Source organism: Balaenoptera acutorostrata, chromosome 18, assembly GCF_949987535.1.
Source record: "Balaenoptera acutorostrata chromosome 18, mBalAcu1.1, whole genome shotgun sequence".
Classification (NCBI taxonomy): Eukaryota; Metazoa; Chordata; class Mammalia; order Artiodactyla; family Balaenopteridae; genus Balaenoptera; species Balaenoptera acutorostrata.
Window position 1 is genome coordinate 61,508,609 of NC_080081.1, and position 18,917 is coordinate 61,527,525.

The 18,917-nt window shown below is 39.9% G+C and overlaps 1 protein-coding gene across 1 annotated transcript; it reads left to right on the forward strand.

Moving 5' to 3' along the window:
* Positions 1–1,463: 1,463 nt before the first annotated feature.
* NUDT15 (nudix hydrolase 15) lies at positions 1,464–10,852 on the forward strand. The gene is made up of 4 exons (XM_007186842.3): positions 1,464–1,474; positions 2,023–2,382; positions 7,098–7,294; positions 10,679–10,852. The coding sequence occupies exons 1-4, from the start codon at positions 1,464–1,466 to the stop codon at positions 10,837–10,839; spliced, it is 729 nt and encodes a 242-aa protein (XP_007186904.2). The 3' UTR covers positions 10,840–10,852.
* The last annotated feature ends 8,065 nt before the right edge of the window (positions 10,853–18,917 follow it).

Consider the following 18,917-nt stretch of genomic DNA (forward strand, 5'->3'; position numbering starts at 1 on the left):
GTTTAGTAGCATGTCCATTTATTTTATTTACTTCTTGGCCACACCATACAGCATGTGGGATTTAGTTCCCTGACCAGGGATCGAACCCGCACCCCCTGCATTGGAAGCGCAGAGTCTTAACCACTGGGCCACCATGAAGCCCCTAGTATTTTATATTTTCCATTTTTCATGGTAATTTTAGAATTTTCTGATTATTCATTGCTAGTGTATAGAAATATAATTGATTTTGTATATTGACCTTGAATCCTATGAACTTGCTAAACTCACTTATTCTGGTAGCTTTTTTTTGTGGATTCCTTAGGATTGTCTGTGAATAAGGTCAGCTACTTCTTTTCCAGTTTAACTATCCTTTAGTGATTTTTCTTGATTTTCTAGTTTTAACTAGAACCTCCAGCAATATGATGACTAAAAGTGCTGAGAATGGCTATCCTTGCTTCTCTCAAATCTTAGTCATTCACTGTTGTATTAGTTTGCTGGGGCCGCCATAACAGAGTACCACAGACTAGGTGGCCTAAACAACAGAAATGGATTTTCTCAAACTCTAGAGTCTAGAATTCTAAGATCAAGGTGTCAGTGGGGTTGGCTTTTTCTGAGGCCTCACTCATTGTCTTGCAGATGGCTGTCTTCTTCCTGTTTTCACATGGTCTTCTGTCTGTATCTGTGTCTGTGTCTTAATCTCCCCTTCTTTAAGGACACCAGTCATATTGGATTAGGATTAATCCTAATGACCTCATTTTAACTTAATTACCTCTTTAAGGATCCTGTCTACAAATACAGTTATATTCTGAGGTATTGAGGGTTAGGATTTCAAAATGTGAATTTTGGGGGGACATGATTCAGCCCTAACAATCATTAAATATGATGTTAGCTGTAGATCTTTGTAGATACCTTACCTAAGATTGTTAAAATTCCCTTTTATTTCTAGTTTGCTTTTTTTTAAAATCTTGAATGAGTACTGAATTTTATCAAATTCTTTTCTGCATCTATTAAAATGATAATGTGTTTCCTTTCTCCCTCTTTTAGTATGGTGAATTACAAAGATTGAGTTTTCAAATTTCAAGCCAGACTTGTATTTCTGGGAATCACCCCATTCAGTCGTGATGTCTTATCCTTTTCATATGTTGCCAATTTTTATTTGGGAAAATATCATGGAGTATTTTTGTGGTGCACACCACACTGAAGGCTGTTGAGTTTCTGGGTGGAAGGAGAAATGCTATAAAAATGTTTAATCAGTCTGCATTTACCATAACATGCAGAATAAGCATATTACTTAAAAAAATACAAGCAAATGTCAGAAATAACAGTTCAAAGAGTTAAAAGTAGGGACTTCCCTGGCAGTCCAGTGGTTAAGACTCTGCACTCCCAATGCAGGGGCACAGGTTTGATCCCTGGTCCGGGAACTAAGACCAGGCATGCAGGGACCAAAAACACCCCCAAACAAAAAGTTAAAAGTGAATGGAAGCATGACTAGAAAGTAAGGTTGTTCTTCTTACAGTTTTTGTACCATTTGACTTTTAAAAACTATGTGCACATTATTTTAGAAGTAAAACTTAATTTACATTAAGTTTTTAAAAAAGTCTCCAACCAGAAACCAGTCATTTGTTCTTAGTTTGTTTTCATTACAACTCTGATTCAGTCGGGATTTTTTTGTTGGTGCATGGCATGCAAACAACTGGAACAGCGTCTATTTTTCCTCCTAAATAGGTAACTAATTCGTCCCAGCATAACTGATTAGTGCTTTTCTTCCCATGATTTGTTAATACTCCCATTATTCATACCAGGATGTTTCTATACTATTTGTCCTTGCTCCGGTACCACACTGATTTGAGCTATAGTGGAATGAGTTTACTACGGTGAAGCTCATTTATTAAAAAAAAAAAAAAAAAGAAGTGCAAAGACACAGAGGTTTATAAAAGTAGGTGGCTGGTTAAGTGCATGGAGGAATCTGAGAGTAGATAAATAATGAATGTTGAAAGCGCAACAGTAAACAGCATTAGTTAAAGCCAAACTCTGGCCACACAGTCTCTCGGGAGGAAACAACCTTCACAAGTTTGGACCCGTAGGTGAGGGAGAGACACCACGCACAAAGGAAAAGCGGCGGAGGCCCGGGGGATCCCACAGTGATTTGCAGTCCCTCACCTGCTCAGGGAGATTGGTGGCGGCCCCGGGGGCGGGGCAAAGCGAACGTCACTTCCGGCCGCGGCCCGCCAGGTCCTCTCGCGCTCTGACGGCCAGTGCGGAGACGCGGGGGCGACGCCCAGGAGTCGGGGTAGGAGTAGTGGTGACCAGCTGCAGGCATCCTCGCTGCGTCCTCCTGGGGAGGAGGAAAGGGTCATTTGGAGCCGGCAATTTCCAACTTCCCGGGGGCCACTTGGAGTTCGGGTAAGCAGCCGCCTGGCGGACGGGGAAAGCGGGACGTGCACGGGAAGGACGACCTCGCTCCCTGCGTGCGTCCGTGCGTGCGCGTCGACGCTGCGTCGTTTCTCGCGCGTTCCTCTTTTCTCCTCTCGGGCCGGGAGGGGGCACTGCGCTGGGTATGGCTGAAGCAGAGAGTTCCTTGTTCCCGTGTGAGCTGCGCCTACGTCATCAGCTCCTCGCGAGACCTGACGCGTCTGGGAGTTGGCTGGTGAGTTGTGTTTTTCTTACTGCTCGCACTTGAGAGACCGGAAGTTGGTGTTTATATGCTGCGATCAATGTAGTTCTGTCAGTTAAGGCTTTTGCACGGTTTGCTGGTGATTTAAACGCACATGGATATATTCCGTGTTTCCTGCTCCAGTAAGTTTAGTTGCGCTCTAACCAAGCGAATGGGCGACTGAAACTGTGGGCCTCAGTTTCTCTCTCTTTAAAATGGGGAAGTTAGATGATGTACTCCTTAAGGTCCCTCTCTGCTTTGGCATATTGTGATTTGATGATGTGTCAGACCGACAAAGAAAGTTAGTCCTACACAAGGGTGAAAAAAGGCTGAGATTGTACTAGAAGGTGGATTCACCCAGGCTCTTGGACTCTTTAATCAATAGAAATTGATAAGATGCCAGATGAGGTATTTAGGCGAAGCTTTATTGGGGCTCGTGCTATAGCAAGAGGGAGCGAGAACAAGACACAGGTGCCCTTGCTCGGCTCCCCTGGAGTGGACGTGGTGGTGGGCTGGTTCCTTAAATGGGGTGAGAATAGGGATTGATCTGCGGGTTGTGCAGGAGGCGCAGCTTAGGTGGCCCGCCTAACCCCTTGGTGGTGCTGTGTGTGGGAATCATGCGTGGTACCCTGCTTTGCTCTCAGCAGCTCCGAAATGGCAGTTGGTTTGTGGCCTTTTTATAGCTTGTTTATAATTGCCCCAACTGCGCATGCGTGCAGTTATTTTTTCGTCTCTACCTTTGGCCAGGTGCAAGCGCTCTGGTAAATGATCTATCTCAAAGTGAGAATAAAGCGTTCAAGACACAGAGCTTGTTTTTCCTTTTGTATAGAAAGTTTCAAACATACATAGAATAGTCAGTGAATCCTCATGTACCCATTACTCAGTTTGTTCTTGTTTCATCTTTACTGCTCCTCCCTCCCCGGAAACAGACCCACACACCCCTTGTTTTCTAAACGATTTTAAAGGAAAGCAGGCATCTTATTATACCACCCCTAAATAATTCAGTATGTATCTGTAATAGGCTTTTTTAAAAAAGTAATCACAATACCATTTTCAAACCTTAAAATATTTTATAGCATTTGTTACCCAGTCTTTACCATTTTCTGCAGTTGTCTTGAAAATGTCTTTTTACTCTTTTGTACCAATTCAGATTAAAGGAAGGGCACATGTTGCATGTGATTGATACATTTTTTTTTAAGTCTCTTAATCTAGCAGTACCCGCCGTCCCCTTTTTCCTATGCCATGTTGAATATGGGTCATTTGAATTTCTCACATTATGACTATATTCTACTAATTCACCTGTTTCTTATAAAGTGGTTGTTAGAAGTAGAGACTTGATCCTAGTGCCTTTTAATCAGACTTAGATCTTTATAGAATATGGATCTTATCTTCTAGCACAGGGAATTGTTTAAATGGTCTTAAGAATTTTTAAAAGCATCAATAAGTTTCTCGTTTTTAGATAATTAAGATAAGCTATCACTTAATAAATAATAAAATGCCTAGATTAAGAATCAACTTGCCCAGACAAGCACTCCATATTGTACTTTGTCAGTTTGGGGGGTGGGGGAGCATTAGCCAAAGTTAGATCACAAATTAAGCACTATTTAGAATGTGTAATTACTAGAGTAGTGGTTTGAGATATCTGTCCTAACATTAACACAAGACAGTACTGGAGTCTTGACTCATATTGAATGATAATGGCCAAAATTGAACTTTAATGACCCTTTTACTAAGTGCTAGGTGTTAAGCTAAGCTCTTCACATGTGTGCTTTCACTTGTCTTTGTATAACTGGTAAACTGAGTGGGCTAAATCGATGGGAAACAAACAGGAAGGAAGTGGCTTTATTTTCTCTTTTCATTGTCTTCAAACATGATTTGTCTTTCCCTTCTCTGCTTCTCCATGACGTTTTCTGCAAATTCAGTTGTTTTCCTCTTATTACCAACCTGGGTTCTTGAACTCTTTAATCAATAGAAATTGATAAGACGTCAGACAAAGGAATTCAGGCAAGACTTGGGACTCATGCTACAGCATGAGAGAGAACAAGTAACAGGTGCCCTTGCTCACTCTCTGAGGCAGGCGAGCTGGTCCCTTAAACGGGGTGAGGGTGGGAGTGGATAGGTGGTGTGGGCTGGAGGGGTGGCTTAGGTGATCTCTCCACCCCCTTGGTGGTGCCTGTGTCGTGTGTGGTACCCTGGTTTTGCTCCTGGCGCCTCAAAAGTGGCAGTTGGGTTTTGGCCTTTTTGTTATCTTTGTTCATAATTTGCCCCAGCTGTACATGGGTGAAGTTATTTTTCTTCGTCCCTTATAGTTTCTTTATATTCTGTTGTTCAAGGAGAGGATATGTTAGTCCAGGTGCAAGCACTGCAGTAAAGGGTCCCAGGTCCCAGCCTGTCTCACTTTCACTTGATTATAAAAGTAAATCATATTTTGGTTATTATGATCCTCTTCCAGGCATTTAGCTTTCCTTTGTAGTGGGGAAAGGAGGTGTGGGCCATTGTTTTGCTTTCTCTATCTCCTCTTCTCACTGTTTCTGGTTTCTTTTTCTGATGTGTTGAGGAAGGAGGGGAGGGGCAAATCTTTTGCCTGAGTGGTGCTGCTGTGATCTATGTTATGTGCCCTCTGGGTGCAGTATTCCAAGGCGTGCTCTCTTTCTTTCTTTCTTTTTTAAAATTTATTTATTTATTTTTGGCCGCGTTGGGTCTTTGTTGTTGCACGCGGGTTTTCTCTAGTTGCGGCGAGCGGATGCTACTCTTCGTTGTGGTGCGCGGGCTTCAGTAGTTGTGGAACGCGGGCTCTAGAGCACAGGTTCAGTAGTTGTGGCGCACGGGCTTAGTTGCTCTGAGGCATGTGGGATCTTCCCGGACCAGGGATCCAACCCATGTCCCCTGCATTGGCAGGGGGATTCTTAACCACTGTGTCACCAGGGAAGTCTGCGTGCTCTCTTTCTTAGGGTGTGTTTATTGGTTGGTTGGAAGTCCTACAAGGATTTCTACACTGCACAGTTCCCTGACATAGGTGACTGACTTTTTGTGACGCTGGCCACCAGCTCCTGCTGTTAGCACACCACACTACATTTTCTTACTGATGGGGCCCCCAGCAGTCCCCTGTAGCATCTGTTTGGCCCAAAGGAAACACACGTTGGGAAGGATGCTTTCACTGCTGCCCATTTTCTCTGCTCAGCCATCGTGGGCTGCTTTAGCCACTCTCCTGCCTTCCAAATTCCTAAAGTGGGAATGAGCATCACCTTGTGTATTCACGTGCATCCCTAAACACCACGGGACACATTTCAGACTGAACCCGAGAGCTCTTTCCCTCCTACACCTCTGCTCTGATGCACGGGGGTAGACCTATGAGGTTCCACAGTTTAACTGGGGAGTAACATAGCAGTACCTCCTTCTTGAGAGTCTCACCCAGTCTCTGTGACTAATTCTCTTGGAGGGCCTCTCACTTGGTTTCGAGGCAGAGCTGGCCCCTCATCAGGAGGAAGAGGAACGTTCCTGCAGGCTGAAAATGCACAACTCTCCTCCCTCCCAAAGATCTGTCTTCTTATGTAGACTGGGTAGAGTGATGCTAGTTTAGATAATTAGAGATACAAAAATATTCAAGGTAGAAAAGATAGAGAAACAGTATTCTTTTTTGCTGAATATCACACTAAAGTGCTTCATAAATACTTGGAAATTTAATCTAAAGTGCATATGAAATGACTTTTAGAAAAACTGAATCACACTAATGATTTCTTTTAATAATATTTGTTTTCATTCAATACTCATATTTTATCTGATTGTATAAAATTTCATTTGGAACAATTTCTAAAGGGGTATATTATATATTTTTAATCTTTTCTCATGTATGAAAACTGCAATGAAATGTTTTAATTTACAGGTTTTTGTAACTTTTGGAATATCAGCATTTTTGTCAATATCTAGTTATTATGGATCATACGTTGAAGGTGAACTAATCACATCAGTGTATTTTAATATTTCATGAATGCCTGTTGCCTATTGCCCTCAATTTTGAGCCTTCTGAGCCTTCAGAAAAGACAGTGTCCACTTCTTGATACACTTAAAACAACCCCATGAGAAAGTACCATTATCTTCTTACTTGTCTAAGGTGGAAAATAATGGACTTTGAGCTCAAACCCAGGTCTAGTTGACTCCAAAGCTGTGCTCTTAACTGATATATTAAACCACCTCCTGGTTGCATGCTGCTTCCAGGCACATGAACTAGTGCTGAATTGGCTAAATGTTCATTTTTTTGTTCAATATGAAGTCCTTTTGGTCTTCAGATACTTGATGCAGGATAAACAGAGTGTCAAAGGAGGGTTGTTGATTTATTGTTGTAAAGCGTGAACCAATTACAGCTCTTTTTGCTTTACGCTAGGAATTTCTAGCCAGGAATTTCATGGCAAAAAAAAAAAAAATGCATGAATAGAATTGAATACGGTGGTGTGTTTCTGTTTTTCAGTGAAAGCTGGGAAGAATGTGCTCAAAGGGAAACCTGGGAAGAAGCAGCTCTTCACCTGAAAAATGTTCGCTTTGCCTCGGTTGTGAATTCTTTCGTTGAGGAAGAGAATTACCATTATGTCACTATTTTAATGAAAGGAGAGGTGGACGGGACTCATGATTCAGAACCAAAGAATGTAGAGCCTGAGAAAAATGAAAGTAAGAGAATTATAAATAATGCATTTTCTGTGAGAGCATATGGTCTGAAGGAAGATTACATTATGTTGCCATAGGAAGAGAATTAGATTAGAATATAATTATACTTCAGTTAGAATGTAAATATACTTAAATCCTGGATACGTAAGGACAGAACAAGAAAGAGAACTGGGCCTAGAGCCAGACTACTTGGTTCGCATCCTTGTTTTTCTACTTAGAGGTTGGTAACCTTGGGCAAGTTATTTAGGTCTCTGGGCCTCTTTTCTCACTTGTGACAATAGTATCTACTTCAGATGCGTTGTTGTAAGGATAAAATGAGTTAATACATACAACGGGCCTGGCCTAGTGAACACAGTAAGTACTCAGTAAATGTTAGTTTTATTGTTAGTGTTTAATTTTGTTTCACACTGTGATTTTTAAGCAAAACATTTAACGTGCCTTCCTCAGTTTTCTCACATGTGCAAGAGAGGTAAAACTTTCTTTTATAGAGAACACTTAACCTGACAAAACACTTAGCTGTTACCTTCTGTGTTGAATTGAGTGCTCTGAAAGCTTTAATGACAATAACTGATATTCTGTTATTTACTGTGTACTAAGCATTGTTCTTAGAGCTTTGCATGTATCATCTCTTCAAATTTCATAAACTGCATGATAAAAGGAACTAAAGAGTAAAATATCAAACTTATTCAATATATTATTTGCCATAGGAAACCTTATCCAAGTGGTCTCGTGTAGGATCACTCCTCTAAACGTTTAATTTCTCCTCTAATAGAGAAAATCTTTTCATTCACAAATACATGCTGAGTACTGTGTGCCAGACATCGTTCTAAGCACTAAAGAAAAAGTGGTGTTTAAAACAAAGTCCCTGCCCTCCTGGACTTTACATTTTATCTGGGGGGAAAGGGAACAAATAAGCAGATATTCTATGATAGTAACGATAGGAGTAAGAATAAAAGTAAAGCTGTGTAAAGATGGTGACGCGTGGGTGTTGTGTCAGGTGGGGTGGTCAGGGAGGGCTTCTGAGAAGGGGGCATGTGTGTGGAGCCTGAAGGAAGTGACATTACTAGAATGAATAAATCATGTCTGAAGTGTTTTATAGACTGACTTGATTGAATGAACAGAAGGGCATGTTCTACCCGAAGGCCCATTGAGTCATATAAGATTTTTTATAAAATAGGTAACTACTTGGAATCCTTTAAAATGAGCTAGCAAAGTCTGAACTGTTTTTACTCACAACACTTCTGATACCAAATGTGTGGACTTCTTCCTCACACTAAATAATTCTCCAACTCTCCAGACATCAGTTGGGTGTCCTATAATTCAGTTCAATTCTTACACTGTCTACTTGGATCCGAAAAGTTAAAGAGCTCAGTCCCATGAGACTGCCCCCATTTCCAATGCCAAGCTCATGTCCAGGCCTCCTGTACTTTTGACTGCCTGGCTATAAATCGAGGCTCCCACAACCCCCTCTTCGATAATTTGCTAGAATGTCCCACAGAATTAAGGAAAACACTCTCCTTACATTACCAGTTTGTTTTAAAGGATACAGCTCAGGAACAGCCAAATGAAAGAGGCAGGGCCAGGTCTGGGGAGGGGGCACGGGACTTTCATGCCCTCTCTGGACGTGCCACCCTCCCAGCACCTCGATGTGTTCAACTCGGAAGCTCTCTGAACCCAGTTGTGTAGAGTTTTTATGGAGGTTCCTATGTAATGGGATTATTATTACTGTGATTGGTTAAATCAATGTCCATTGGCTGTTAACTCAGTCTCCAGCCCCTCTCTCCACCCCTAAGGTGGAGCGTGGGGTGAGAGGTGGGCTGACAGTTGCAACCCTGTGATCATGCCTGGGTCTTTCTGGTCACCAGCCCCCATCCTGAAACTCTCTAGGGGTCCCCAGCCACCAGCCATCTCATTAGCATAAACTCAGCATTGGTTGAAAGGAGCTTATTACGGAAAACAAAAGATGCTCCTCTGATCCCTGTCACTCAGGAAATTACAAAGATTTTAGGAACCCTGCCAGGAAACAGGGATGAAGACCAAATACCTATTTCTTATATCAGGATGTCACACAAAGGAACACACAGAAAGTATCCAAAGGCCTTCAGCTGGTCTAGGGTACAACAAAAATTATTCATGCCTTAAGAAGTGGGAGGCAGGATTGTACCAGGTTCACTGGGGGAGCTGATAACCTGGCCAAGGTGCAGGCACTCGGGGGTCTTCGTTTTATTTATAATATAAGCATGCAGTCTCTGCCCCATGTTCATCAGGTCCTGGATCTGGACTGCCTGCTTCAGTTTCCTCTAGCCATCTGTTTATACTTAGAAGGATAATCTAGATGCTTCATTTTCTAGGGGGCCCCTAGGATAAACTTTACTTCAGCTCTCTTGAGACTCAGTTAATTGAGCATCTTGCAACACATTGTGAGTGTCTCCCTCCCCCTCCTCCTCTCCCTCTCCCTCTCTCTTACTGTGTGGTCACAGGTGCTGATCAGCCCTTCAGCAGCTTGTTCCAATTTTATGGATTCTTTGTCCCCTGCCTTGCCGGAGTGAAACTACATACCTGTATTTTATAGGCAGAGAAATACTGAAGGGAAGAAACAGTACTTACACATAGATATATGCATGTAATCATAAACTAATTTAGAACATGGAGTTCTAATAATCATTATATTTCGGTATTATTAATATCATAATATTTAAACATTCACCTGTCACGGGCATCTGTGCTTTCATGTTATTTACATTTAAATAATCAGAGAAAACACCATCCCCTAGAATATTTTTCTAGGACTTCATGTACTTTACAATGAATAGACACTGTTAAATCTTTCACATTTGAGTGGATTTTTAAGAAGACAACTCCTTCCATTCTTGTCTTTCTATCTAAAATATACCACAGCACAGAGAATACTTTTTATTCTCTGTACAGCTTCCATTACTTTTTTAAGAAATGGAGGATAGCTTAGAAATTTTGTAATCTACCTTATTTTGTAGGTGAGGAAACTGGCTTATTTTAATGTAGTTTAACCTGTAGTATCAATGCAATATATAAAATTCTGTGAGTCTTGTTTAACCAGATATTTAAATGAAAATTGAATGGTATTAAATCTGGGTTTTACCACAATATGGCCTTTGTAAACTTGGCTTCATATTCAAATAACAGCATGTTTTAAATGATCATCATTCTCTTCTTAAGATCTTCATTCTAAACGCAAATTATGTTTGTCTAGCCAAGCTAATGCATAGCATCACTATTGCACTTCATTTTATTAGTAGCAAATCATTTTTAAATTTAATTAATTTTTCTTAGTATAGGTTAACTTGCCAAAATAAATATCCTTTGTTTCCTTTCATCTAAAGAAATTGCTTTGATACCTTTCTTTTCTAGGTTGGGAGTGGGTTCCTTGGGAAGAATTTCCTCCCCTGGACCAGCTTTTCTGGGCACTACGTTGTTTAAAGGAACAAGGCTACGATCCATTTAAAGAAGATTTGGATCATCTGTTAGGATACAAAGGAAATCACCTAGAGGTGAACAAGGAGACTCCCTGATTTTTTTTTTTTTAATGGGTTAGCCAAAAAAAAAAAGTTCGTCCAGTTTTCCCGTAAGATGGCTGTAGTAGTGCTTAGTTGTGTTTAACTTCATTCGAAACAATTTTGTTGGATTGTATTGTGACAGCTGTCATAACAACGTGTATTTAAAAAAACACTTATCAAAATTGGTGAATTTTTGTGTTGCCATTTTAATACTGAAGATGGAAGAAAAAAAGCAACATTTTCGGCATATTATGCTTGATTGTTTCAAGAAAGGTAAAAATGCAACTGAAACGCAAAAAAAGATTTGCGCAGTGTATGGAGAAGGTGCTGTGACTGAGCGAACGTGTCAAAAGTGGTTTGCGAAGTTTCGTGCTGGAGATTTCTCGCTGGACGATGCTCCACGGTCAGGTAGACCAGTTGAAGTTGATAGCGATCAAATCGAGACATTAATTGAGAGCAATCGACGTTATACCACTCGGGAGATAGCTGATATACTCAAAATATCCAAATCAAGCGTTGAAAATCATTTGCACCAGCTTGGTTATATGAATCGCTTTGACGTTTGGGTTCCACATAAGTTAAGCGAAAAAAACCTTCTTGACCGTATTTCCGCATGCAATTCTCTACTGAAACGTAATGAAAACGTTCCATTTTTAAAACAAATTGTGATGGGCAATGAAAAATGGATACTGTACAATAATGTAGAACGGAAGAGATCGTGGGGCAAGCGAAATGAACCACCACCAAGCACACCAAAGGCCAGTCTTCATCCAAAGAAAGTGATGTTGTGTATATGGTGGGATTGGAAGGGAGTCCTCTATTATGAGCTCCTTCCGGAAAACCAAATGATTAATTCCAACAAGTACTGCTCCCAATTAGATCAACTGAAAGCAGCACTCGACGAAAAGCGTCCAGAATTAGTCAACAGAAAACATATAATCTTCCATCAGGATACCACAAGACCGCATGTTTCTTTGATGACCAGGCAAAAACTGTCACAGCTTGGCTGGGAAGTTCTGATTCCTCCACCGTATTCACCAGACATTGCACCTTCGGATTTCCATTTATTTCGGTCTTTACAAAATTCTCTTAATGGAAGAAATTTCAATTCTCTGGAAGACTGTAAAAGGCACCTGGAACAGTTCTTTGCTCAAAAAGATAAAAAGTTTTGGGAAGATGGAATTATGAAGTTGCCTGAAAAATGGCAGAAAGTAGTGGAACAAAAGGGTGAATATGTTGTTGAATGAAGTTCTTGGTGAAAATGAAAAATGTGTCTTTTATTTTTACCCAAAAAACCAAAAGAACTTTTTGGCCAACCCATACATAAAAGGCAAAATAAGGTCCTGTTAAAGAATGAAAAATATCTACATTTCAGAACAATTCCATTTTAGCTGAAAAGTCCTACATGATTGCCAGTAATTTATTTGGAGTCTCTTAATATACCCAATACCCTTTCAGCCTGTACTCGTGAAAATTTTTCAGGGATTGTGTCATGAATTGTATTTCAGACTCAGAAAATGTGATAAATGGTGATGTTGTGGTAATTCTGCTTTCCGTATTACTCTGTGGTTTGACTGTGCTGTTTGTCATTACCAGTGTGTGTGGAGGAGAGTGCAGAATTTGTCTTAGTGTTTCAGTTCTAATAGAGAACCTAATTCAGGTGCTAACACGGTATGCCTGTTGCAGAATTTATCACATTTGTTGATTTTCCTCTTTTGTTTTATTTAAATCAAAAAAATGTTTGGTAATATATTGTGACAGTCCCTGCAACTAGAGCAAACAGGACAGGTCTTTAGGGTGTATTTCCCAGGTTTCCGATTGAGAACCTAAAGCAAGGGAAGTGAGAAAACACCATCCAGGATCTGTATCCCATCATTAACAGGCCCTGTCATTTTGGATCTCAGTTGATCTCTCTGAGATTCAGCTTCCTTATGTGTAAAATGTGATTAGACTAGGGCAGTGGATCTCAAAGGGTGGCCCGGGGAAGTCCTCAAGACCCTTTCAAGGGTCCTCAGGGTTAAGACTGTTTTTGTCATACGAAGACTTCATTTGCTTTTTTCATTCTCATTCTTTCCTGCGTGTACAGAGGAGTTTGCATGTTGTGTGATACTGTAGCTGACTGAATGCAAAGCAGATATGAGAGTCTAGCTCTCTTCTATTAAGCTAGATGTGAAAGAAATCGACAAAAATGTAAAACAGTGCCACTCTTCTCACTGGTTCTTTTGCTTTTTTTTTTTTAAATAGCTATATTTTTTATAAAAATTATGTTAACATATAACGGTTTTGAGTTATGGGTTTTTGTTATTTGTAAATAAATTAATAAAAGAAGTCTTAAAATTTCTTGGTTTTAATTCCTAATATGGTCCTATCACTAGATAAAATCCTACAAAAACAAGAACTCTTTGAGGTCCTTAGTAATTTTTTTTTTAAATGAAGTATAGTTGTTTACAATGTTGTGTTTCAGGTATACAGCAAAGTGATTCAGATATGTATTAATATACACACACACACACACACATTCCTTTTCAGATTATTTTCTGTTATAGGTTAGTACAAAATACTGAATATAGTTCCCTGTGCTATACAGTAGGTCCTTGTTGTTTATTTTATGTCTAATAGTGTGTATTTGTTAATCCAAAACTCCTAATTTATCTCTCCCCTCCCTTTCCCCTTTGGTAATCATAAGTTTTTTTTCTATGTCTGTGAGTCTCTGTTTCTGTTTTGTAAATAAGTTCATTTGTATCATTTTTTTAGATTCTACATATTAGTGATATCATATGATATTTGTCTTTGTCTGACTTACTTCACCTGCTATGATAATCTCTAGGTCCATCCATGTTGCTGCAAATGGCATTATTTCATTCCTTTTTATGGTTGAGTAATATTCCATTGTATATATGTACCACATCTTCTTTATCCATTCATCTTTCAATGGACACTTAGGTTGCTTTCATGTCTTGGCTATTGTAAATAGTGCGACAGTGAACACTGGGGTGTGTGTACCTTTTTAAATTCATTTTCATCTTTTCTGGATATCTGCCCAGAAGTGGGATAGCTGGATCACATGGTAGCTCTATTTTTAGTTTTTTAAGGAACCTCCATATTGTTCTCCATAGTGGCTGCACCAATGTACATTCCCACCAACAGTGTAGGAGGGTTCCCTTTTCTCCACACCCTCCTCAGCATTTATTATTTGTAGACTTTTTGATGATGGCCATTCTGACTGGTGTGAGGTGATACCTCATTGTAGTTTTGATTTGCATTTCTCTAATAATTAGTGATGTTGAGCATCTTTTCATGTGCCTCTTGGCCATCTGTATATTTTCTTTGGAGAAATGTCTGTTTAGGTCTTCTGCCCATTTTTTGATTGGGTTGTTTTTTTGATATTGAGCTATGTGAGCTGTTTGTATTTTTGGAAATCAAGCCCTTGTTGGTCGCATCATTTGCAAATATTTTCTCCCATTCTGTAGGTTGTCCTTTTGTTTATGGTTTCCTTTGCTGTGCAAAAGCTTTTAAGTTTGATTAGATCCCATTTGCTTATTTTTGCTTTTTCTTTTGCCTTGGGAAGCCGATCTAAGAAAACATTGGTACGGTTTATGTCAGAGAGTTTTGCCTATGTTCTCTTCTAGGAGTTTCATGGTGTCGTGTCTTAATTTAAGTCTTTAAGCCATTTTGAGTTTATTTTTGTGTATGGTGAGAGGGAGTGTTCTAACTTCATTGATTTACATGCTGCTTTCCAACTTTTCCAACACCACTTGCTGAAGGGAGACTCTTTTCTCCGTTGTATATTCTTGCCTCCTTTGTGGAAGATTAACTGACCATAGGTGTGCGGGTTCATTTCTGCACTCTCTGTCCTGCTCCATTGACCCATATGTCTGTTTCTGTGCCAGTACCACACTGTTTTGATACTCTAGTATTGTCTGAAGTCTGCGAAGGTTATGCCTCCAGCTTGTTCTTTCTCCTCAGGATGCCTTTGGCAATTCTGGGTCTTTTGTGGTTCCATATAAATTTTAGGATTACTTGTTCTGGTTCTATGAAAAATGCTTGAGTAATTTGATACAGATTGCATTAAATCTGTAGATTGCTTTGGGTAGTATGGCCACTTTAATAATATTCTTCCAATCCAAGAGCATGGGGTATCTTTCCATTTTTTTTTTGGAATCATCTTCAGTTTCATTTATCAATGTTTTATAGTTCTCAGCGTATAAGTCTCTCACCTCCTTAGGGTTATTCCTAGGTGGTATTTTTTACACAATTTTAAAAGGGATTGTTTTTTTACTTTTTCTGGTATTTCATTGTTAGTGTAAAGAAATGCAACAGATTTATGTATATTAATCTTGTATCCTGCTACCTTGCTGAATTTATTTATCAGTTCTAATAGTTTTTGTGTTGAGTCTTTAGGTCCTTAGTAATTTTTAAGAGTGTAATGGGATCCAAAACCAAAAAGTTTGAGAACTGCTGGATTAGACCATGAACTCACATCCTTTTCTTTATGAGCCCATTTCTGTAAAATCCCTTGCTTCTCCTAAAGCTGGTTACATTTGAATTTTGCCCTTTCAACAGACTCAAATACTGTTGTAATTGTGTTACAAAAGAATCTTTCTTCAGTGAATGAAGATCATTTTTAAAGTTTACTTTTTTTTTTAGTATTTATTTGGCTGCGTCAGGTCTTAGTAGCAGCACACGGGATCTTCACTGTGGCATGCGGGATCTTTTGTTGCGGCGCGCGGGCTTAGTTGCCCTGCAGCGTGTGGGATCTTAGTTCCCCAACCAGGGATCGAACCCGCGTCCCCTGCATTGGAAGGCGGATTCTTAACCACTGGACCACCAGGGAAGTCCCTAAAGTTGTTTTCTTAATTGCTTACTTTTTCAAAGTTATATGTGCACATTGTATAGTTTACCATTTACAAATCTCATTTTCTATTTTAACAGACTTTTTTTTAAGAGTGTGAGAGGAGCTCAAGTGGAATTAGTGTATATTCCTTGAACTAATGAATTTCACACAGTTTTTCCTACTCCTATTTGATTACTCCATATCCTTCTGTTGCTTGCTCATTAGTTTTACTCCCTTCCTCAACTGACTTAATCTGTTTGTCCCTGGCTCCTCCCTAAATGATAGACATGGGAGGCTTGATAAGAACCCAGGCAGCCTTGTAGATGAAACTCCTCCATGGCTTTATCCCAAGTAAAGTTGACTGGGAATTCACTGAGATATGTCTTTATGCCAGTACTTATCCAAGCAGGTGTTTTATAGTTTCAGAAACTTATCACAAACCTGAGGAGTTTTTTCTGTATCTGCTACTTTTCAATTTTTAGTAGACAAACTCATTAGGAGCTTGTGAGGTTTTCCATTTGTTTGTTTTAAATTCACCAAATTAGACATGAAGGTCTATTTCAATGAAAAGAAAAAAACCAACCTGGGCCCTTATTTATAGTAAAAAGTAAAAAGCTAAGTTTCATGTTAGAGGGGGATTGCACTTACTCGGCACCCAACGTGCTCAGTGGCATCCAATAATCACTCTGTAAATATTTCTCTAAAAGAGTGAATGACCAGAGCAGGATTTAAAGCTCTTTAAGTAAGCAGTTAATTCTTAAATGTTTTGAGAATTGCCTTTAATAGAAAAAACTAATACTGACTACTAGCAGTATTCTCATAATGTCTATACCTCACTCTGCCAGGATACTGGCAAGCCTGAAATAGCTCTTCATGTATTTGCTAAATCAAGCCCCGAGGTGTCCTTTATCCCAAGATAGGCAAGTGCTCCTACACTGACCTTCACAACATCCGAGCAGAGGTCTGCCCAGCAGAGCATGATGTGAATTCGGCCTCCCTGAGATCCGAACTTGGAAGAGGCAGTTCTTTGTTATCTGGACTGCCAGCTTTCCAAATAAGGCAAATGTTCCTTCAGATGAAATACTCTCTTCTTCGGGGCATCAAGGATCATTTAGGGATCGTGGAGAAGGAGAGCTCAGGGAGTCATCTGTAAGGGAGGAAACAAAGTCTTCCAACATAAACTCAATCATATATTGATGCTGCCTCTCTTTTATATGTTGTACTTAGAAATCAGTGTTGCATTTGAGTAGTGCTTGTGAGAAATGCAAATTAAAAATAACAGTATGCATTGACTGAGAGGTGTACCAAGCTTTCCATTTTATGTACCTCAAGAAATTGAACACGTTAAGGCCCTCCATAAACATTTAATTTGCATCTACTATGTGCCAAATATTGTGGTAGATGCTTAATAATATTTACACTGTAAATTGAATCTATCACACTTCCTTAATGCCAAATTCCCATTCTAGATTTCACATTTTTATGTTCAAAATGTTTAAGTATTTGGCTTTCTGCATAATGTCGCTTAATAGCTTTATATGCACTAAGTTATATCACTCCTCATTTTATTTACCAGAACAATTTATGGGCAACCAGAACGAAGTAGCAAGCAAGCCAAGGTTATCACCAGATTGTTTGACTTGGTATTCTGTCCTCTATTCTTCTGTTTTTCTTTACAGATTCACTTTCCACCTATTGTTTGATGGCTCCCCAAACAACATTTTCAGCTCAAACCTTTTTCCTAAACTCCAGATCACACACCAATCACACACCAGTCATCTCTAGGTGAGATTTTCTCTGTCCTTCTCACTTGATACATTACAAACTGAATTTCCTCTTGTATTCCTCGAAGGGAATGCCTCTACCATCTGCTTAGTTGCTCAGATTAGTTTCCTTTTCCCCACATAAAGCAGTCTCTGTCTTGTCCATTCTGTTTCTTTCATGTCTCTTGGATCCATCCTCATCACATTGTCCCGGTTGCCTCTCCCCTGGTCCAGGTCCTTCATCATCTTCTCTCCTGTTCCTGCAGCTGTACCCTCAGACTGACTGATGGATTGAGGTAAAATACACAACCTAAAATTTAGCATCTTAACCCTCTGACTTATCTTTGACAGTACTCCTAGAATGACTTCTCAGAATCATAAATTTGGTCGTGTCTCGTCTTCCCAAACTCCTTGAGAAGTTCCCCATCACTTGTATGAAAAATCCTTAACTTGACATGCAAGGTCTTTCATAATTTCTCTAAGGTAACTTTCCCACCATATCCACATCACTTTTTCACTCTACTACATTCCAAGTGTATTTCTTTGTGCTTCCTCAAGTGTACTTCGCCAGTGTGTCTGCAGCTCCTTGTGAACTGAATGTCACTCCCACCCTCAGTCGGCCTCAACAAAACCTTACCAATTTTTCATACTGCACTTCAAGGGTCCCTTCTTCTGTGAAGCTTTCTGGACTCAACCAGGCTGACTTTCACATACCACGCCTTACACTATTTCTACTGCAGTTTAACTTCAGTGGTGGCTTTTGAATTAGTGAGGCTGTAGGCTTAAGTGATATGTGACACTTGTGTTCTTCTGAAGTCATCTACTTTTGCCTTCTTGTATAACTTGGTTTAATTTCTAATGGGTTGAATTCACTCCCAAAACATTTGTGAAGTAATAGATTCTGCAGATAAAATGCTCCCAAATCAGCCTTCTCCTTAAAAATGGCTGAAAATAGGTGCTCATTTATAGTGCATAGTTTGCATAAGCACTGTTTGTATGAATGAAGAGGAAACATGTCCACATTTCAGGGATCAGGTGTGACTCTCGGGGTATTTACCATGGCTGAGCACCACCGCTGATTATTTGCAGTCTTGGGCTTGGTTCAGTGCCTGTGAACTGCAGCACATGCCATGCTGTGTTCTGTTGATTGCTTGCCTCCCCAGGAAAAGTAAACTTCAGGCTGGAGACTGTGTGTATTATACACACAGCAGCCAGTGGTGACTGGGAGTACTAAATGCCCAGTGTGTGCTGGTTGAATGAAAAATTGACCTTCTAGTAGTTCTTAACTAGTCCTTGTCCTGGGCTGCAACAAGACAAGTAATGCTGAGCATACTCAGAGAAGGGAATGCAAATTCTGTGTTCCAGGTTTTGTAGGGACATAAAGGAGAGCTGTTTCTATAGGTGTAGGGAGAGAGGAGCTAGAGTCTGAAATAGAAAGAGAGTTGCCTTGGAGGTTAAAGACCTGCACAAAGTCCAAAACCAGGTGGGGGAAGCTG